The sequence below is a fragment of the Polyodon spathula genome, chromosome 10, assembly GCF_017654505.1.
Source record: "Polyodon spathula isolate WHYD16114869_AA chromosome 10, ASM1765450v1, whole genome shotgun sequence".
Classification (NCBI taxonomy): domain Eukaryota; kingdom Metazoa; phylum Chordata; class Actinopteri; order Acipenseriformes; family Polyodontidae; genus Polyodon; species Polyodon spathula.
The window spans coordinates 2845360-2868507 of NC_054543.1; the positions used below are offsets into that span (position 1 = coordinate 2845360).

Genomic DNA, 23148 nt, shown 5'->3' on the forward strand with positions numbered 1-23148 from the left:
ATACCACTCCCGGAACATCCAGAATGATAAACATTACGGGACTATTGAAAGAGGCGGTGTTTCTGGAGTGGCTGGCTTCACAGAACCCGATTAGCATTAGTCTCGGGCTTCCTAATGTTATTTTAGGCAAGGTAGCCTAAGATTAGTGCTAATCGGTCTTAAAAATAAAAAAAGAAAGCACAAAACACGCTAACGCAACCAAACAAAAGCACACGCCATTAAGCAGGAAGTGCAAAAGGAGAACCCAAATAATAAGAGATGTAATAAAAAGCCATGCTGCCACCACCACCATAGCACACATTGATGGAGGTACCTGGGGCCCCTTTCTTCGGACTCTCTGACAGCCTGTACATCCATACTGCAGATTCCAACAGAGGCAGGGAGGAAACAAAAGCAACAGTTATTACCTCAGCCTTGGATCACTAGCACTTAGAAAAGAACACTGGCTTCTCACAAATGTGTTCTCTATGTGTTCTGCTCCAATTCCTTGAACTAAAGCCATCAAAACAACTTTCATTTTTATAAGACACACATGATATAAGGAACAATATAGCAATGTTATACTGAGTTTCAGCAGTTTGTATGCTGTAACCATAAACAACTCTTTTTCCGACCTATAGTTTGTTGGTTTATGTACAGTAAACTTGATCCGGACCCCAGCAGTCTGAACTGACCTATAATCTGAACCATGCTATCATAATGCATGCTGGTAGTAGGCGTAGAAACTTCAATACCATAATTCCATAATACATGTGGAAACCATTTACAGCAGCAGTGGCTGCTTGATGAAATGTATCAAAAACACAAAATAAAAGCTATGCACAAGGTATTTTTCGTATGGTATTGATTAAGATCGGCAATCTTAACAAATCACTAATCTGAATAGGGTCCAGTCCCAACTGTTTAAGATAAGCAAGAGTCCACTGAATTACAGTATTTCATTACAATTTCAATAGTAATGTAATGTCATAGTGGCCCTAACTGGCATTTTAGAGGCAATGTATGCTTGTTTAAAAGTGTCCAATTATCTGAGGAAGGCTGGGATTTTAAACTACGGTAGCTACTGTATCGCGGGAGTGTGTATGTTCTTTCACTGCAGTCTGCTGTACTCCACATTGGGCTGGCAGAGAAGTTTTATCTTTTTTCCAATAGGATTCCATCTCAAGCTTTATCCTGAGTTCTGATTGACTTGCTGGAATATTTCTGTGCTTTAGCTGAATCTATGTTTTGCCACCTTGAAGGATCTGAGATGAAACAAGGTGGGTCAGCTCACCATTACAATGCCCGATACCATGACCCTAAACATAGGGCTTGGATCTCATGCCTTAACAACAACAACAACAACAACTTCAATTGCTATTCTTTAGTACTTTTGTGGTTTTTAAGGAGTTAGATTTAATTCTTCTTTATAAGTGACAACACATAGGAACATAAAACAAAACAAGTATTCTGCACGTCACCCCTTTGATGTATTGCAGGGTTTTTAAGTGCCACTGTTGCTTTTGTGAAGTCTCCCAAGACATCCTTGTAAACAAAATCTTTCCTCTCATTTTCATGGTCAAATATTTTACAATCTTTTAAAAAAATATATACATGCCAACCATAAACATGCTTGTTTGTTTTTTACTGAAGACGATGGCAATTAACAAACTTCCCCCAGTTATGCACAGCTTTCTACACATGATTGATATTAGCACTCTACCCAGTATCCAAACTGTTCACTAATGCCTTCCAGGTTTTTCTGACAGCCACATTTATGTGCAGCTGTTTTTTTATTTGTTGTTGTTGTTTTTTTTTTACTTTTCTGTCACAGTCTCACATTACCCTGAATCCATGAATGTGGTGTCAGAGGCACCCAGTAACCCTGAGCTCTATTTAACAATTCCTCTCTTTGTTTACAGGGTCTCTTTCTCTCATTTAACTTCAGAAAGCACTATCAGGCCAGCTTCCATTTCGATTGGCTAAGACTTAAATGTTTGCTTCCTGTTTCCTCCCCTGGCAAAATCCCAGAGTGGACAACAGTAGGGTTTTGTAAAAATGTAGCTCTTCTTCGAGAGAAAACAAGAAAGCACGAGATTTATGACAGCAGTGTTTCATAATAACCTTCTTTGTGCTGAAGCTGCATGCTTTCAAATTACAGCTGCTTTGCAAAGCCTTCAGGCTGCTTGTTGTCTGCAGCAGTCATTTTGTGCACTTGCCAGTGTCATTGGGAGGATTACATTTTGGTTCTACTAGGATTTATGTTAAGTGTGTAAGAAAGAATCTTTACCCACATATAACATGATATTACGCACTGTTAACAAAGCCTACTTTGGTCATTTTTTGTCTTCATAAGGCAGATTTCTCTGCAATTATAATGATTAATTTCAGAGGGTGGTAGTCGAACTTGGCAAATGCCTTTTTTTGTTAGTTAAAAAAAAAAACTGGCCCCATGAACGGTAAATATTTCTCAGAATTAAACACATGTATTAAAAGCAGATTGTTTTAAGAAATCTGCTCCCAATGTTTGAAAACAGATTATGTTGCAATAATGACCTTCTCATCAGAGAAAGTTAGTATCTGGAGCTGCGCTAAGAAGGAAACAGAAATATGTAGTATCCATGTGCACTTCTCAAATCAACAAAGACAATGACGTGTCTGCCAGTTTCTTAGGTGCACCTACACATAGACCTTTACAGGAACCTCTATAGGGATCCCCTATTGCTGCTAATACATTATTGCATTTTGTTCAGAAAGGAAATCTACTCTACAGCTGCAGGCATTGCACTTGAAGTTGCTTCTCACCTTTCTTCTCTGGAGCAAACCAAAGGACTTTCAATGACTTGCCAAGTACATTTTGAAGCTGCAAGGCCATTATATTAACCTGTTGACGAGCCTATGTAACCATTTAGACTGTTCTGCAATGAATCAAGAGCCCCAGGTTTAAATCCAGTTGTCGAGAGCATAAAGAAGCATTCTTCAATTGGCGGCCTGTGGGCCACATCTAGCCAGCGAGAGCCTTGCACCTGATCTGTCAGATGCCAACTGGGCATTTTTTCCGCAAAATGTGGCTGTTTTTAATTACTTTTTGCGGGGAAATCCCTTTCATTTATAGGGGTTTAATAAGAAATAACGAAATAGGCTTTTAAATCGTTACTTTCTCATTAAACGCAGGATGAAGAACACTAAAATGAGAGTGCAACATTTTAATAAATGACTAATGTTAATACACTTACGAATAGTGATAAAGTGTGTCCTGCATGTATTATTTTTTAAATTATAGACGAATCACTGTTGCCCCCTCGTTTGCCTGCAGTTTCTTCATTCCGCGTGCACCAAAACACGTACATTAAACCAATTCTACTACTAAATGAATAACAATATTCAAAGGAAATATGTAATATATTAGAAAGCTACTTGTTCACAGTTAATAAAAAAAAAAAAAATGCTAACTTAAAACCATTGTTTCAAGTGGCAAATCACGCAGCCATTTCCACTGTAGATTATTGTCTGAGATTGTCAAAGACATTGCAAATGACACACACTGCACTTATCTCAAAGACATCGCGCTGCACAGAACTTAGTGCACAGCAGTGATAAATGCAGTCCTGGGGCTATGTTTTTTAAATGTTTTCTTTTTTTATTATGGTTTCTTTCAGGCGTAGGCAGGTTTTTGTAAAAGCAATTGTTCTTCATTGCAAATGCTAGTTACAGATACGCACGGTTGAAAGGTCGCTGCTCTCTACAGGGTGTTTGTGTCCCCTAACAAGTGATATTTTTTGACAACACGCCATAATACAGGAACAAATGATCACTGCACTTTATCTGGTAATAACCCTTCTCCTTTTCTTCTTCTTTCACTTCTTCGATAATGACTCCTCTAGTGTAGCTTCTATCTTTCCTGAAGGTTGCTGTTTAAATGCTTGCTCTTCACCCTGGTCCACTTCTGACACTGACTTATTTGAATGTATTTTATGCGTGCCGCACAAAGTGGGGTGTAGCCTCCTCAATTTTTTGTTCTGCACCCCCTTCCAATTCATCATGTAAAGTCTGCCGCCGCTGCCACGGCACATTTGCCATGCCACCTCCACTGACTTCATTACCTAACTTGCATGCTCGTTGAGCAGTAATTTTTCAAAAACAAAGACAATGCGAAATTTTAGACAAAAAGGAATCTAGATGTCCATTTTAATTTAATAGTTTTAATAAAATTAAGATTACTAGAATGAAGTTTTAATAGCATTACAGTGCTAAATATTTGCTTTGTATTATTAAATGGCAATCATAAATTGTAAGTGGTTACCCCCCCCCCCCCCCCCCCATACGCACATCATGAGCTTCCTGACCCCAAGCCCCCCCCAGAAATGGACATTGCCTCATCTGGCCCTCCAGTGAATGTAATTGAATACCCCTGGCATAAAGAGTTGAAAGAGTTTCAGCTTGACTGGAAACTACCACATGTGAATCAGAGCCCTGAATCATGTGAGAACATGGGCAGACCACTGCACCACCAGCACGAGACAACAGACTCTACTGAAACTCAAAATCACAAGGGTGCTCTGCAGAGCTGCTGTGGATTGAATCCTGTGAGAACACGGGCAGACCACTGCGCCACCAGCACGAGACAACAGACTCTACTGAAACTCAAAATCACAAGGGTGCTCTGCAGAGCTGCTGTGGATTGAATCCTGTGAGAACACGGGCAGACCACTGCGCCACCAGCACGAGACAACAGACTCTACTGAAACTCAAAATCACAAGGGTGCCCTGCAGAGGCATAGACCACCTTGTAAATTCCAGAAACACAATAAATTAATTATTGGTTGCTCAATGCATGAGCTGGCTCAATTTACAAATATGAACTACTGTGCCAACCTCAAACAGGGCGAGCAACCTCTACCAGCATGGCAAATTTCAGCTTCCAAACTTTTCGTTTTCTGAACGGTCTACAATCTTTTTGGCAACATTTTGATTGGTTTTTGTTGGGGTTTGTTTGTTCCACAAAAGGCATGTGACTCCATTAACGTAGAACAATTAAATGTCCTTTTTATGCTACTTACCCTTTAAGCACAATATCTGTTTTGAAAGACAATACTGAGTTCATATAACATAAACTGGCACTGGGCTCCGCGATTCCAATGCTGAGCTCAAAGCAGAACCCATTCATACTGGTGCCAACCCTTCAAATTGAATAAAAAATAAAAATAATAAAATCTTGCATAGTTTTCTATTTCTATCAGCAGCTACACAGCCACTTTCTGTCGCGGTTAACTGCAGAATATTCCCAATGGGAATGAGAATGTGTGCCAAACTATTTAACTGCAGTCTCCCTTACTCCCTGCAGAAGACTTAGTCTAATTGGACTGATGATAAAAAAAACACCCAGGCGTGAACTTTGGGATACAGAAGTCCAAGGTCAAAAAGGGCAAACCTGGAGCCTAGGAGCCATCCATTAATGACAGCCAGACTTTTTATCCACTGAAATATTGAAGTGACTGGTCTTTCAAAACCCTCCCCCAGGATTTAATGAGTAGATTATATTTAGAAAGAACTTTCTCAAATGCATATTACCAGATCATTTAGTAACATTGGGCCCAGTTTACTGAAGTTCTGCGGACACTGAAAAACACATGCACTGATGTAACTTCATCTGTGCTTTAAAAAAATCATCCGAGGCACCTTTCCAATTCCTTCTGCCAAGGCGTCTGCAAGTTTCACAATCCTGCAGTCAAACAAAAGGTGTAACTGTTTCATCGTGGCACAAAACATAAAGTTCCCAGTAGTGGTGAAATCGGCATCCACATTTCGTATTCGATTATCACATAGGCATTTATCAATGATAATCGATGCATTGACATTTTATTTTTCAAAATAATGAACAAACATGATTATTTATTTATTTACTTATTTATTTTTAACAGAAGGCCAATAACTAAAAACACTGTTGTGCATAATAATTAAACAAAAAGGCACAACTTGCATTGAAATTAGATCACTTATTAAAAAATAAATATAAAGGAGTTGAGTTTTTAACAACTTGAAAGAATGTGCATGCTTTTGCATCAGATGCTCCTGCACTATACTTGTACCTAAAACCGCCGCCAGCAGTCATTATAATGGTTACAGTTGAAACAACCTCAATATTAAAATGAAAGACAAACTATCGGATACAACTCAAAAGTTTTATTCAAACACATCATATCAAACATCAGCACAGCCGAAACACCGTATTTAAATGAATAATTAAATATAAAGGGTTTATTTTCTAACTTACCACTATAAAGAATTACTTCAAAAAATGAAAAACTAACAAAATAAACATTTCAAAAGAAACTAGTGTGTAAACAGTATATGTACATAGAAAACATAAAAAAATGATGTATCTTGTAATTTAAAACAAAAATAAAATATGTTTTCTCTGCGAGTGTCACACAAGCACAGAATCCAGGTTGAGTTGCTGCAGCCTGCAACTTTGCAGTTTTCTGATCGGAATGTTTCTGCTGAAGCGCTGTGGCTAGCTTCAAGATGAAATCTCTGCTGTTGATATTTTCCCTGGTGCATTCCTTGTACAAAACAAGGGAATCGGTGGCTGCCCGGTCCAGTAGAGATAACAACAGGCTTGTATATTTAAAAAAATAGAATAATGCGGTTAAATTCAAAATAAAAAAAAATGTATTGTAAAGGACAGTCAAACTTCTCGCACAGCAGTCATTTTGACGGTTTTCACTTTAAAAATTTTAATTACTCTGCATGTGTATCCTAGCAACGTGCTAATCTACCGAACTAGCACTAAAAGAAGCGCACTCTCACACACTCAAGGTTTTAATGCAAACCAGCAACATGAGACTTCAAACTGGGTTCTAATTTGATGCTTCGATTCACCAATATATAATCGAAGCTCGGGTAATTTAAGGCCAGATGATAAATAATCAATGCATCCATTAATTGTTGCAGACAGTTAAATGAACCTACTGTGGTGTGTACTGTGTACAGGCCTTGGGGCGAGACAACATTCCCAACCCCACCCTCAAACCCATAGCCGATTCTCTATATGCAGGTACTCAAAAAAAAGGAATCATGTTTCAATTAAACAGAGCCCGTTATTCCTCCCTTCCCCCTCAGTCTGTCTCAACACTGGCCTGATACTTTGCAAACATGTAGCCTAGTTGTACATCAGTCGGAAATCACTTCCACTTTCCAAGTAAACAGAGCTGCCTGGCATTCTCAACCCCAACCAACCCACTTCACATCTGGACCTCACATGCATGCAGACCAACACACACAGAAATTATTCCCCAGTATAGCTAGCTGTGCACAACTCAGGTGCCAATGCAGTCTATAAAAACACACTTATAAACTGTAGACTAAATGATGGAATGAGCAAAAATATATTTTTGTATTGTTTTTTTTTTTACATGAGATGGAGGGGGGCAGCATTCCGCCGTATGACTGCCAAACCTCTAAGCTAATCATCACTGAAACACTTTTTTCTTGTAGTTATTTATCTAGGCCTAGCTTGAATTTTGTAAACAGTGGTAGCATGCTGATCCAGATGTTTTACACTTTGAGAGACATAAAAGACAGACAAGCAGTTCCCAAGATATAGCCTTCAAAAGCTCAGTCACTGATCATCCTGCCCTACTGTACACAAACAGAATGTGCAATATGAACCTCTGCTTACACTGAAATACTCAGGGGATTGCACACATCGCTGGAGATGAACCTCTGCCTACACTGAAATACTCAGGGGATTGCACATTCAGTCACTGGAGATGAGAACCTCTGCCTACACTGAAATACTCAGGGGATTGACCAGGGTCATGTCCCACTCAAGTTTAACGTCAGCTGGAGATGAACCTCTGCCTACACTGAAATACTCATAAGTGATGGGGATTGCTGTTTACACGTCGCTGGAGATGAACCTCTGCCTACACTGAAATACTCAGGGGATTGCACACGTCGCTGGAGATGAACCTCTGCCTACACTGAAATACTCAGGGGATTGCACACGTCACTGGAGATGAACCTCTGCCTACACTGAAATACTCAGGGGATTGCACACGTCGCTGGAGATGAACCTCTGCCTACACTGAAATACTCAGGGGATTGCACACGTCGCTGGAGATGAACCTCTGCCTACACTGAAATACTCAGGGGATTGCACACGTCGCTGGAGATGAACCTCTGCCTACACTGAAATACTCAGGGGATTGCACACGTCGCTGGAGATGAACCTCTGCCTACACTGAAATACTCAGGGGATTGCACACATCGCTGGAGATGAACCTCTGCCTACACTGAAATACTCAGGGGATTGCACACGTCACTGGAGATGAACCTCTGCCTACACTGAAATACTCAGGGGATTGCACACGTCACTGGAGATGAACCTCTGCCTACACTGAAATACTCAGGGGATTGCACACGTCACTGGAGATGAACCTCTGCCTACACTGAAATACTCAAAGGGGATTGCTCACGTCGCTGGAGATGAACCTCTGCCTACACTGAAATACTCAGGGGATTGCACACGTCGCTGGAGATGAACCTCTGCTTACACTGAAATACTCAGGGGATTGCACACATCGCTGGAGATGAACCTCTGCCTACACTGAAATACTCAGGGGATTGCACACGTCGCTGGAGATGAACCTCTGCCTACACTGAAATACTCAGGGGATTGCACACATCGCTGGAGATGAACCTCTGCCTACACTGAAATACTCAGGGGATTGCACACATTCGCTGGAGATGAACCTCTGCCTACACTGAAATACTCAGGGGATTGCACACGTCGCTGGAGATGAACCTCTGCCTACACTGAAATACTCAGGGGATTGCACACGTCGCTGGAGATGAACCTCTGCCTACACTGAAATACTCAGGGGATTGCACACATCGCTGGAGATGAACCTCTGCCTACACTGAAATACTCAGGGGATTGCACACGTCGCTGGAGATGAACCTCTGCCTACACTGAAATACTCAGGGGATTGCACACGTCGCTGGAGATAAACCTCTGCCTACACTGAAATACTCAGGGGATTGCACACGTCGCTGGAGATGAACCTCTGCCTACACTGAAATACTCAGGGGATTGCACACGTCGCTGGAGATGAACCTCTGCCTACACTGAAATACTCAGGGGATTGCACACGTCGCTGGAGATGAACCTCTGCCTACACTGAAATACTCAGGGGATTGCACACGTCGCTGGAGATGAACCTCTGCCTACACTGAAATACTCAGGGGATTGCACACATCGCTGGAGATGAACCTCTGCCTACACTGAAATACTCAGGGGATTGCACACGTCGCTGGAGATGAACCTCTGCCTACACTGAAATACTCAGGGGATTGCACACATCGCTGGAGATGAACCTCTGCCTACACTGAAATACTCAGGGGATTGCACACGTCACTGGAGATGAACCTCTGCCTACACTGAAATACTCAGGGGATTGCACACGTCGCTGGAGATAAACCTCTGCCTACACTGAAATACTCAGGGGATTGCACACGTCACTGGAGATGAACCTCTGCCTACACTGAAATACTCAGGGGATTGCACACGTCGCTGGAGATAAACCTCTGCCTACACTGAAATACTCAGGGGATTGCACACATCGCTGGAGCTGAACCTTTGCCTACACTGAAATACTCAGGGGATTGCACACGTCACTGGAGATGAACCTCTGCCTACACTGAAATACTCAGGGGATTGCACACATCGCTGGAGCCAAGTTACACATGAGCTGTGTAACAGAGACAGTGTTATAATAGCGGGCAGCCCAGTAACATAACGAGGACGGGGGTGGCAGCATTCACTCCCTCCCTCGCGTAATCTTGGAAGCCAGATGGACTTAAGTTACTTAATAAAACTGAGGATCAATTCTGTCTGTTCAAAGTCAGCCAAACTCACTCCAATTAGAATTAATGCCAGTTTGATGACCACACCCCACCCCCAACCCTCTTATGCCACCTAGACAAAGAAGATAAACAACAGCATTTCAAAACAATCATTTAAGATGTCTATAGTATAATCTTCTAGGAGTTTTGAATTTTTGTATTCAGTACTTACAGCATCACCTATATTATCTTACTATATCATGGTAAATCAACTGTACAGTAATGTCAACAGGAATAATATCTGTCCAATAATAGTGTCCTTTATGAATTATTGTGCTATAGGAGTTACACACCAAAAAGTAAGACATAATACTACAGGTGGATATAGTGGAAGAACCTAAGATTATAACTGAAGAAATCTTAACAGCCACATAACATACTTTACCCAGTCTAGTAATCATCTTGTGATGGCGTTGGCAGTTATACTGTACATACTGTACATCAAATAATATAGTATTCAAAGAACAATAACAAGTGGAAAGGTACATTTCACCATACTCCTTATACATACATACATACATACATACATAGCTCTCAGTAGATGTATCTAGGAATATACATAATCTCTATATTCTTTATCAAGTAATGTTACTAAGCACCGCAAAACTCGCTACATTCCAGAGCTGGAATGCCAGCCCACAGGTGAGGAGACTCCACGCTGTTTAAAGAGCTAAACCACACTAATGCCATACGAAAGGAACTGGACTCTATTCATTGACTTCAGAAGGAAACTTGCCATCCTCAGGCTGGTCATTGAAATATTCCATGTAAATTGCTGGCCTTTGCTTCTCGTCACTGCCTTCTCTACAGCCCAGGGTGACATGTGCTTTCTCAGACGAGGCTGCAGCAACTGTGGGTTCCCCTCCAGGAGCTATTGCCTGTCAGCCCTGCCCCTGGCTCTGCAGCAGTGCCTGGCACAACAGGTGAAGACATGTTTTAAGAGCCTGATCTTCCTTCACCTTAACCCTTTCCTTGTTAATGAAAATCTCAAATCTCACAGTGTTGCTAACAATTCCTACTAGGAGGGGTAGGCCAGTGTCTTATGTATTCCTTAGCAATTCACCAGGAAAGAACATCTTCAAACCAGAGCAGCAACACTAGGCAACCCCAACATTCCTTCCTCTAAGTATCTTAACAGACTCTTGAGTCCAGAGGCCAACGCACAGAGACACAGTGACGCTAAAGAGATCTGAGCTTTTATTTGGCAACATAATAATTAACGCGCACACCCTTGAGATCCTTAGGGCGAGCATAATAAAAAAATATATACATCAGAATCACTTCACTTCAAAAACAGAGACAGTATCTAAAGCTGAGGAACCCTGATAAAAACAGAAAACAGAAACCTCTTCAAAATGCATGCAACATTGTAAAGGTGGCTAGTATGGGTGAATAGGAGAAAGAATCAATCAAATTAATGTGTTAATAAATCCAGCTTTCTTACCTGACTTCCGTTTGGAGGTACCATAGTCCCTGAAAAAGAAGCAACAGCAGAAAGACATGGTTAGCATCAGGTGGAGGAGGGAAGAGTAAAGAGGGGGGTCCCACTCTAGGCTCCTATCTCTGCTATCCCTCATTAAAGCACACACCCAGGCAGCAAGTGATGCAGCCAGCACTGTGCTGAAATATACAGAGGGAGAGACGGGGAAGCCAGCTGCTCCTGCAGCACCAGACACCATCAAATCATGTGACAAAATAGCACCAGCAAACGCCCCCTCCCTGCCCTTAAAAGAACAAATCGCCCAGCTATATCAGGGGCTCTGTTAAACACTCCATAATGGATTATTATTGGATTAGCCACTTTGAAAATGAGGGGGCTTGTTAGGTAGACAGGGTGCTCTTTGCTGGCCTGCCTGCAGTCGTGAGTAAGAGAGAGAGAGAGAGAGAGAGACAGAGGGGCTTTCTGCAGAGCCCAATGATGCATGCAGAGCAACAGGTCCCAAAATAAGTCCAGCTATTGAAATTAGCACACTGCACTTCTCCTATGAACAAATAATTCAAAAGGAAGTCTCAATATTAGAATATTGCATAATGCAGTACAGGACATCAATAATACGGAAGACATAACAATAGGTTATAGTATTCTTTATAGATGCACAGCAATGTTATAACTCTTACCAGGCTATGGTATACTGTAGGAAACCTATCACATATGTTATTTTATTTTTAGTCAAAAAGTGAAAGTTCTTTCAAATAAATATTTTTATACTGCAGTTATTCAATGTAAAGTAGTTCAACTGCTGCTAAACTGTCATCTTATTCAACAAACTGCACGAGACAATAAGCACTGACATAACCCGACATTTCAACAACAAACAGCTCTTCTAATCATTTGCCCTTGTCAGTCACTGTTGTTGTGCACAGCTGAAGCAGAGTCCTTACAGCACCAGATACCAAAGTCTCACCCCACTCTACACTACACAGCACATGCTACAGATCCAAATTAACAACCACAGGCATGTCTTTGCCCCCTTCCCGGATAATGGGACAGACACCCTTTTCAGTACACGCTCCCCACTCCTCCCCCGCCCTCAATTCCTGTTATTGTGCAGCCCTTTAAGATGAATATGCTCTTTCTGTGTGTGTCTGTGAGCTCATTCTCGACATGTGAGAATGAACCTTATTGTGAGGTGGAGATACTGAGAGGCTGTCTCCAGTGCCCATCGCCCCGAGCGCAGAAGGGCCCTAGACTGGATTGACCCCCCACCACCACCCCCCACTTCAAAGGCTCTCTGTCAAAAACTCTGATTGAGCTTTCTTTCAAACACAGATTCCTTTTTGGAAGTGCAGCACTGGTCACAGTGAGATACAGCACACCCACGCCTGCTTCTGAACAGAGCTAGACTCTTCACGGAGGGGCTGGTAAAAGGCGTCCTGAATTGCAGCTCTGACAACAAGGTCAGTTAAGTCTTTGGCTGGTATCTTTCTTGCCTCCTGCTCCTTCGAGTGAAGGGTTTTTCATTACCCTTTTCACTGGGGCTCATATTTTGACATTGTGCTGTGAAGCAGCAAACATGCCAGCTACCTGTATATAAGGTGTGGCCACTATAGTAGCACCACAAAGTACGCCTATCATGAGACAGTATTATGCAAAAGGCATGAACCATGTGACTACTTTGCATATATTAGGCTGACTGCAGGTAGCTGTAAGTTTAGCTATAAAATAAGTAGTAGCAAAGAGATGTTATAGAGTTAAATAAAAGGCATGAGTTTACCAGGATATCAAGGACCATGGTGTCAGACACGTGTAAGGCAAATGCGCCGACAGACAGTGATCAAGCTATATAGACCAGGAGTTACAGAGAAGGAACTTTTGTAGCCATCTACCATTACACAAAATGCACATAGATCAATATGAAATGTATTTAAGCCATAGATTTTTCTTCTTCATTCCAAGTAATGAAATCACATTTAGCTTGTACTGTTGAGCTCAACCATACACATGTTAGCAACAGAACACAGTGTTATAGGCAAAGCACACAAAGGCCTGCATTAACTTAGCAACATGATATAAGAGCTGAAAACAAAATGTCTGCCTGCTCATCCATATCCAATTCAAGAAGAAGAAATGCATACTAACACTACTCCACACAACTCCTCGTCCAGGCCCTGGTATTCTCCCGTCTAGACTACTGCAACTCCCTCCTGGCCGGCCTTCCTGCATCCGCCACCCAACCACTCCAGCTCATCCAGAACTCCACTGCTCACCTGGTGTTCTCTCTGCTTCGCTTCTTCTATGCTACTCCACTGCTCCGCTCAGTCCACTGGCTCCGGTCGCATTCAGTTCAAGACTTGTATTCGCCTATCGACGCCTTAACCAGACTGCACCCAGCTACCTCCAGACCCTCATCTCTCCCTACACCCCCACCTGACCTCTCCACTCCTCCTGCACTAGAAGACTGGCTGTACCTCTGCTACGCTCCCCTGCCTCCAGAGCCCGCTCCTTCTCCACCCTCGCTCTGCAGTGGTGGAACGACCTTCCTATGGATGTCAGGACTGCCCAGTCCCTGCCCACCTTCTGGCGCCTCCTCAAGACACACCTCTTCAGACAAAACCTGTAAGACTCAACTCTTCTCTAGTGGACAATATATCACTCTGCCTTTAATGCACTTTAACTTGCACTTATCAGGTCCCTATTTTACTGTATATAATCCTGCACTGAACCCAATCTGTAGTATCTTGTATTTCACCTGCACTCGTATCTAACCCTGATGTTACTATCAACACTGTTATCTGCTCTTGAACTGCCCCGATATCAAATCATACTGGGTTTTGTATTTGCTCATATTAGCACTCAAGTCTTTGTATTTTGTATCTTGCTCTTAATTTTGCTGTAATTCTTGATATGGATTTTTTGTATACAACTGTAAGTTGCCCTGGGTAAGGGCATCTGCTAAGAAATAAATAAATAAATAAATAATAACAGTAGACAAAAAATAATTTAAAAATGTCTATAATATATTCCACAGACTTCAAAACTGCAATGAGGAACTATTCTCAGGCTTGTTGTTATTGTTTAAATTAGCTTTGGCTATTTCACACTCAACTGAAAACCATCCAAAAAATGTCAAAAACATATGTTAAGTATATTGAATACAATACGTCATGCAATTGAAGTAATTGGTGTTGCAACAAATATATTGAACGATATGTTAAACATATATCACCATGTGGGCAAAAGTATGTTATCGGGGTAAATCAAGCTTCAATATGTCCTCCTCCAATGTCTACCACTGTCTCCCATCTTGCCTACCCAATACTTAGTGAGACTATGCTTTGTTATCTTAGGCAATTTATTGACTCTAGTTGTGAAGCATCTGAAATGCATTATGGCATCACATGATCAGTCCTGCCTTTCTTTGGGCTGACCCGTATCGCAGAGTTGAAATCAGACTGTTGCCTGGACTGTAAAGTGCCCAGACTTGGCAGTCAACGCTTTTCCTATGGGTCGTAAAGAAAGAAATGTAATGAAGTGGAGTACAAGTAAAAAAAAACTGTAAAATATTTAAGAGATGTACAATGGGGGTCAGGGTTTGTATTTTAACCCTTTGCTGGCCCCTCCCTGCAAGCACCTTAAAGTAATTGTAGTTTACAAGATAATTCCATAAATCCATAATTCCATAAATACTAGCTATTTTACACTTCCATTTGCTACACGGGACTGAAATGTACAGTTTGGGCAGAAAAGTGTTATAGCACACATGTGTTTTCATTTCAAACCATGAGATCTGAAGGCTCTTCATTTCAATGCCTTCATCTCAGGTTATCTGCACTTGTCCTCCCTGGGTCTTCAGCAGTGACTTCTGGGTGAAAGCATGTCACTGGCTGAAAGTGTGCCAGTCTGTAGGGTAACCAGCTGATTGGTCATTGACATGAAAGAAGCCAGTGAATGGGTGGGGACAATTTTACCATCTAAGTGCATGGTTCAGGAAGTGAAAGTCTAAAAGCATGACTTGCAAACACAGCTAGAGCACAGTCACTGCGATAGCTTGTTAGCTACAATTACAAGACCTATATAATGAATGAATGTGCATGGAAGAGAACAGTCACTGAGATATTTTGTTAGCTACAATTACTTCAATACACAGCAGTGTTTGCAGCATCTAACACTTGTTTCATTTATGTAAAAATGTAGAACCAGAAAAGCCTGGTTGTGGTTTGCATGTCATTTCCAGGGGTGTGTCTGTATTACATCTCTACAGTAATCAAACACTGCAGTCTCATAATTCCAACTGATGGATCAATCACTGCCGAAGTGGAGTGAGCAGCAGGATGTCACTTTTATGATAATGTAAAACAAGGTTACCAGCAGCCTTACTCTGTAAGAGGAGCCAAAAGAGCTGGCAGGGATTCTCAAACCGTGTACTATCTCCCTTTTCCAGACCGATATACACCCCAGGGGCTGCACAGAGGAAAATAATCGAAGCGAGGTGCATGTGGGCTTGTCAGGATGTGAGGGGTGTGATGTGGGTGCTGACATCAGGTTTCAGGAAAGCAGTACACAAAAGGCAGTTCTCCAAGATGTTTGGGCCAACCTACCTGCCGAGTTCCTTCAAACACTGTGTGCAAGTGTACCTAGAAGAATTGATGCTCTTTTGAAGGCAAAGGGTGGTCGGTCACACCAAATATGGATTTGGTGTAGATTTTTCTTCTGTTCACTCACTTTGCATTTTGTTAATTGATGAATATAAACTATTAACATGTCTATTTTTGATAGCATTCTTACTTTACAGCATTTTTCACACCTGCCTAAAACTTTTGCACAGTACTGTATATATATATATATATATATATATATATATATATATATATATATATATATATATATAAAGGGGCGGGCACCCCATCACAGGGCTGCAGAAAGATCTGCTCCCCTGACATGGCAGCTTTATTAAATGTCTTCTCTCAGGTTGATTACTAAGGTCAAAGTTGTACAGGAGTTTTAAATAAGGTGATTTTCCAGGATAATTATTTAAACACATAATAAATTAACTAGGCAAAAAAAAAGCTATTAAAATTATTACAGAATCAAAAATATGAGCTGGTCCAAGTCAGCGGGCATTCTCTAAGTAAGGGATGCCAGTAACAGCAAAATGCAGTGGCATACCATGGTGTGGAGCTTCCGAGCAGTGTCATAGGGCATGCTGATCATTTTCAATACAGGAACAGCCTTGTGGCTATCTGCCCCAGTCCTGGGCAGGCACAGCACTCTGGTTAATGAATGCCTCCCTCTGACTGACTGAAGCAGACCTCATCCATTAGAAGTGGATCTCAAGAGGTCAATGCACTCAATAGATAATACCATGTGGACCACAATACTAATGAGGGTGAAGGGGAAGCTGACAGGGCACACATTAGCTTCATTGGAACACACAGTAAAAATGCCTGAATGAAGAGATGTAACGCTTTGTGCCTCATTGCAGACACCACTATGCTGTCAGGGGTGCAAATTTGGTGCTATGATTAGATTCTCACACTAGGGGGCGTCATTTAGCACCAGCAACATTACACTCTGGTGTCAGTAGACGTCTATATTTTTGTTTCTTTTTTTTATTCCTTAGCAACCATAGGTGATAACAGTTTCTGATTGGGTCAGGGTTACTCTCATGACCCACCCACACTCATCCACATACACAGAAGAGAAGGTTTGTGTGGTGTAGGAAGTTGTTTGATAATTTAGTACCTGTAGGCTCTCTGGTGCTAAACTGTCAAAATATAGCACCAATTATCAAAACAATTTGCAAAAAAAATGAATCTGCACACTGGCTCCCTGTCAGTTAGCAGGTAGCTTGTGCAGGGAGCACAGGAAGTCATCACTGAAGGAATCTTTCTTTTCATTATTCTCTTATAGAGGGGATGGGTAGCAGCCAGCACTGAACACTGCATGGGGGCGTAAAGCACACAAGCCTCTATATTTAAGAGGAGACATAAAGCAGATTGTTTCAATCTGCTCTGCAGACATACAAATCCCAAAGTACACATTGCTGAAGACCATGGATGCCTGATCAGATCCTCTCCACCCCAGCTCCAGTAGAAATCACGAGACGAGGGAAATACATAATTACAGATCCAATGCAATGCGAGACAAAAATGTGTTGGTCTTAAATTGTGAGAAATTCAGAAATGAGATTTGACTTTTTTATTTCTTGAATACTAAACGTGTGCATCTATCTTTTTTACTGTTGCCTGGTATAAAAAAAAGAAACACATGAGCACATTATAAAATATACAGCACTAACCCCGTGGATAGGTGTACAGGATAGTTTTTTGCTATTGCTAACACAAGCAGATGCTGTCCCGAATTCATCAGGAATTCAAGGAATTCATTCCACTGGAAATCTGGGATTCACAGGAAGAGCACTGGGCCAAAATTCATAAAAAATATATCCAGACACTGGATGTATTTATCTTCCCTCTAATCTCCATATGGAAGCTTTCCCTTCGTCCAATTAATAACACAGGACCATTGTGCACAGTGTCTACTGGGCTCCAGTCAGTAGGGAGCCTCAGTTCAGTTATTTGCAATGCATTTTGTCCTGGGGGCAGATCTGCCCTGCAGGCAGAATAACACATCTCCAATCTGATTGGTTTACAATAACACATATTCTCAAGGCAGAGGCAACCATGACAATAACAAATCTGTACAAATAAATATTCATTATTCCATACCTGTACATAATTATATTCATAATGATATTATTGTTAAAATGAATGAATATGAATGACCGCTTCTGTGAACTTCATTCTTGCAAACACATGCATTTCTGTATTTTTTGGTCATGCAGTAAATAACAGCAAAACAGTATGACATTGTGAAAATGGAGGATGACATTTTGAAACACAGATCTCTGAATAATAATCAAAATAAGAATATTCTGTAGAAAAACCCGACATAGGCTACTCTATTACTGGCCTAAATTAAGTAAAACATTAAAACAATACTTTCCTTATTAATACAACTGGGACTGTATGCTGGAAAATGTTGTTAATTAATATGAGGGAAGCTTAAACAAAAGTTTTATTAAATAAAGGAAAAGCTCTGAAAACGGACATGTTAAAAAATAAAGCTTCAAAACACGATCACTTCATTTTCAACTCCCTCCAAATCAGTGGCTTCTTTCAACAGTCTAAAGTCAAAAAATAACCCCGCCTCCAAATTTAAACCAATCAATAGAAGAAATGTAATTGAAACAAAACCCTGCCTCCTTTCCATAGTAAACCAATCAGATTAGAGATGTGTTATTCTGCCTGTGGTACAGATCTGCCCCCAGAACAAAATTCATTGCAAATAACTGAACTTAGCCTTTAGCTCCATCTGGTGGGAACTTTCAGTTATAAAAAAAGAAAAAAAAAAGGAGTCATTGTATGTTTCAATTCTCAACTCTTGTTTCAACAAAGTGGTACATTATATTATATATATGATATATATATATATAATATATATATATATATATATATATATATATATATGATAATATATGTGTTGTGTTTGTGTTGTGTGTTGTACACATATATATATATATATATAATAAATCATATTATTTAAATAATTGACTTTGAGTCCTCATTTTTTTCCTCCTACTTAAAAAAAAAAGAGGTAGGAAATGATACTTTCTAGGCAGGACTGGATAATAGACGTTTTTTAGAACAGTACTGCAGTACACAAACACACCATTAGATAAATAAACAGTTTCTAATAAGACTAAATAATTACCATGTTAAACAAACTGATATAGTATAGCATTTTATTTCAGATACACATCAAAGAGTTTATTTTAAGTTAAACAATTAATTCCATTAGTTTGTCTGTTTCACCTTTTACGCTCACAAGCACTTAACTACAGCAGAGAGCAGCCCCTTCCTGTAATATAAAGCTTGCATGCTGGCTTGAGACGGAGCATGGCTCTGGAAAAAAGGGCCCAACTAGCATTTTATGTATCGCAAGTACTCAGTGTTTAAACAGACAGTCATGTTCTGCAGCTCCAAGACAGGAAGGGTTCAATTGAATGAGAGCCAGCACCCTGAAGTGATTCCGCTGTGGCCAGCTGGGAGCTGTAATGTTATTTGGACGATTGTTCTGGTTCATTTCTGAAAGCAGCAGCAATTCCTGGGAGCCTATCTTGTTTTTCAAGGGGGCGTGGTATTTTCTGTTTGGTTTTAGTATACATTATTTGTTGTAATAAAACATGTGCCGCTTTGACAGAAGCTCTCCATCCTCTGAGCAGATTCGACGCACTCTCTGTGTGATGCACTGCTGCTGTCAGTGGCTCTTGGGAACGGCAGTACTGTATACACTTTCCACATGTTGCTTACTGTACTTCATCTGTACTTCAACATAACCTAAGTGTCTGTTTAAACACTGGTACTAAACAGACCCTTGAGGCCACTGCAGTTTTTTCTGCTGTACAGCTCCTTTGCAGGGAGAGTCGGCTGGAACCCGCTCTGAATGCTAACTCTTGTGCTCGGCCTTCAAGCTGCATGTTTGTTTTTGATCAAATCAGTCCTTTTAAGCCACAAAAGCTGGAGGGAAATTGGTTCATTTGTTTTATTGTGGTTTCATTGCTCATTTGCTATGGGGGTGGATGTAAAGTCACCGAAACTCGAAGGTGTTTGTAAAGTTCTTGCAGCCTTTTAAAAAAGCTAAATAAAAAATGAACAGCACCTGCACAAGCCACACCTCCGCTATCCATGGAACATGCCCCATTGTATCTTTAATAGTGAACAAGCAGGCCTGTTGGCGCTGTGTGTTACCAAGCTGATGTACTTTTTTGTCTTTTTGTTACTGCACCCCTACATGCACACTAGATGAACAAGGCCTCTTTTCCACACTTTACTAAGCTAATGGCAGGTGCTTCACTATGTAGAACATTCACCTGTGTAATCAGCTGAGCTAACAACATCATAGTACACTGTGCATGCACCTGTACCAGTGCAGAATGTGCAACATACTGTACATTCACAACAGCAAAGTGCACTGTACATTCACAACAACAAAGTGCACTGTACAGTGAGTCTAAAAGCTTGGAAACCATGAGTGGAAAACGCTTGCTATAGGGCTGAACCCATGACTGGATTGAGATGCTGCTGAAGTCCACATTTAATCATGTGTTGGCATCTTGTGGGGCCCCCTACCAGCTGGGAGGACATCATGCACACTCCTGTAATCTTGTTAAATCTTATCAAATAGAGTGTGTCTTAACCCCATCCCCAGTGAACGGATGGGTGGGGGGTGCAGAGAGACTTAAAGGAAGTCTCCAGCTGAGGTCAGGAATATGCAGGTATTAAAAATGTGCATTATAAATAGGGCGTCTGAGTTTCGGTTTTAACTGATAAAACACCCCCGATACAAAAATAAATGAAATGGTGGTTAGCCAATAAACACTGGAAAACACAGGAAAAACTGTGGAAATGGATAATCAATTCACGTTGACTTTACCCTTTTCCCATTAAAAAATAAAATCTACTACAAAAATAATAATAAATACATTCCCCAGTGCTGCTGGGCAATGTCCCGCCTTCCTGACTTGCATCTATCATTGATTCATTCTGAATACTTTAAACCCACCTCCACTATTGAGTGACAGCACATTCCTGCATTTCTATTGGAGACTCTGTTTGCGAGATTCCAAATGAGATTCCAATCAGGAATGGAGGCTTGTTAGTGTGGTTTAAAGTTGTATTACAGTTAAGATACGGAGGATTTAAAACAGAATTGTTGTGAAATGTACAAAAATGCCTCCGCACAAAAACCCCAGGAGAATGTGCCCGTGACCAGAGGGATTTCGTTGTGGAAGATAGCAAAGGAAAGAAGGTACAACTTAAGCGTGCAAGTACTGTCGAGTTACTACTATACATATTTTGAGAGGAAAAAAAAAATGCTCAAGCATTTTGGAAAGTAACCGAAAACACAAATTTCATACAATATATCAAAAACGAAAACCCTGAAAAACGATTTACATAAAACTTGAAAATAGCTAAAAATAAGCACCAAAAAATACAATTAACAAAACCTGAAAAAGAGGAACCCTATTATAAATACCACAAGGGAGATACTGAAATTAAAGAAGCAATCTATGAAAAAGACCTAGGAGTTTATGTTGATTAAGAAATATCTTCATCTAGACAATGTGGGGAAGCTATAAAAAAGGCCAACAAAATGCTCGGATGTATAGTAAAAAGTGTTGAATTTAAATCAAGAGAAGTAATGTTAAAACTTTACAATGCATTAGTAAGACCTCACCTAGAATATTGTGTTCAGTTCTGGTCACCTCGATACAAAAAGGATATTGCTGCTCTAGAAAGAGTGCAAAGAAGAGCGACCAGAATTATTCCAGGTTTAATTTAATCTATTCAGCCTGGAACAAAGAAGACTATGCGGCAATCTGATTCAAGCATTCAAACTTCTAAAAGGTATTGGCAATGTCGACCCAAGGGACTTTTCAACCTGAAAAAAAACAAGGACCAGGGGTCACAAATGGAAATTAGATAAAGGGGAATTCAGAGCAGAAAATAGGAGGCACTTTTTTACACCGAGAATTGTGAGAGTCTGGAACCAACTGACACCCTGGGATTCTTTAAAAAGCTGCTTGATGAGATTTTGGGATCAATAAGCTACTAACAACCAAATGAGCAAGATGGGCCGAATGGCCTCCTCTCATTTGTAAACTTTCTTATGTTCTCATACAGACCGTCTTGGTTTTTATCCCCTCCGTTTTCTGACAATGATTGCCGGTGAATGGAGCAGTCACTCCATGCCAGCTTGCATAGTTGGGTTACTTGCTGCTTGAGTTGGGAGAATTTTGTTCCAACTTTTAATTAAGGAAATACAACACTGTGACTGCAACCCATCTGGAGTTTATCACTACAATCAATCAATCAATCAATCAATCCTTTATTTATATAGCGCTTTTCATAGAAAAAGTACATCAAAGGGCTGCACAAGACAAAACAAAAGAAAAACTAAATACAATTCATGTGTATAGAATTGTCATCCAAATAAAAGAACCCGCTCAAATTTACTTAAGCTATCATTCTGCATGAGGTCACTGTATAACCTTTCGTTCGCTTCCATTAAAACACTGGTAGTTGTTCCAATATGTAAAAATCAGAAGGGGTTACAGATGAGAGGTTCATTTTCACAATGGGTTGCTTTGGCAATTCACAGCTCAAAGTCCTGCTGCTTGTGTGCCTGTGTATGTGGCAATTATGCTTTTATTGGTTTCTGTTTGGCTTCAGATGGTGCTGAGCAGGCTGGAATGAATGTTTTCACCAAGGTGAAAACAGGATGTATTAAAACTATGTGTGACGGAGCCAACAACTTGCATTGAAGCCCACCTGCTGGGTACTCATGCAAGAGGAGATTCTGGGCTGCGCTGGCTGTCTACAGAGAGACCTGTAGGGAGGTCACCAGCTGGCTTCAAGCATGCACACCCTCCAAGTTGTTAAATATGCAGATTGACTGAACTGAAGGGCATGACCCGCCCATACACACATGCACAAGAGCACAGAGTACATAAACCTGCCTTTTACTATGTGACCGTGTAACTATCATCCTGGAGCTACGGTTCCTTTAAAGCCCCACCTGTCACTCAACTGTGTTCCAAGATGTCTATAAAACCGACACACATGCCCTTATATAGATAGATAGATAGATAGATAGATAGATAGATAGATAGATAGATAGATAGATAGATAGATAGATAGATAGATAGATAGATAGATATTTTAGACATCTGTATTTAAAAATGAGTTCTTAAAAAA

The 23148-nt window shown here is 40.7% G+C and overlaps 1 protein-coding gene across 4 annotated transcripts in view; it reads right to left on the bottom strand.

The window, feature by feature from the left end:
* Window positions 1-23148, bottom strand: part of LOC121321720 (SH3 and PX domain-containing protein 2A-like) — a 90516-nt gene that overhangs the window by 31089 nt on the left and 36279 nt on the right. For 2 of the 4 annotated variants that reach the window (XM_041260804.1, XM_041260802.1), the window contains exons 6-7: window positions 11333-11361; window positions 314-358 (exon numbers count right to left, since the gene is read on the bottom strand). In XM_041260804.1, the coding sequence (XP_041116738.1) occupies window positions 314-358; window positions 11333-11361 (74 nt within the window). Of the gene's footprint in view, window positions 1-313; window positions 359-11332; window positions 11489-23148 lie in introns of those variants that run through there. The other 2 variants (XM_041260803.1, XM_041260806.1) reach the window with 2 other exon arrangements.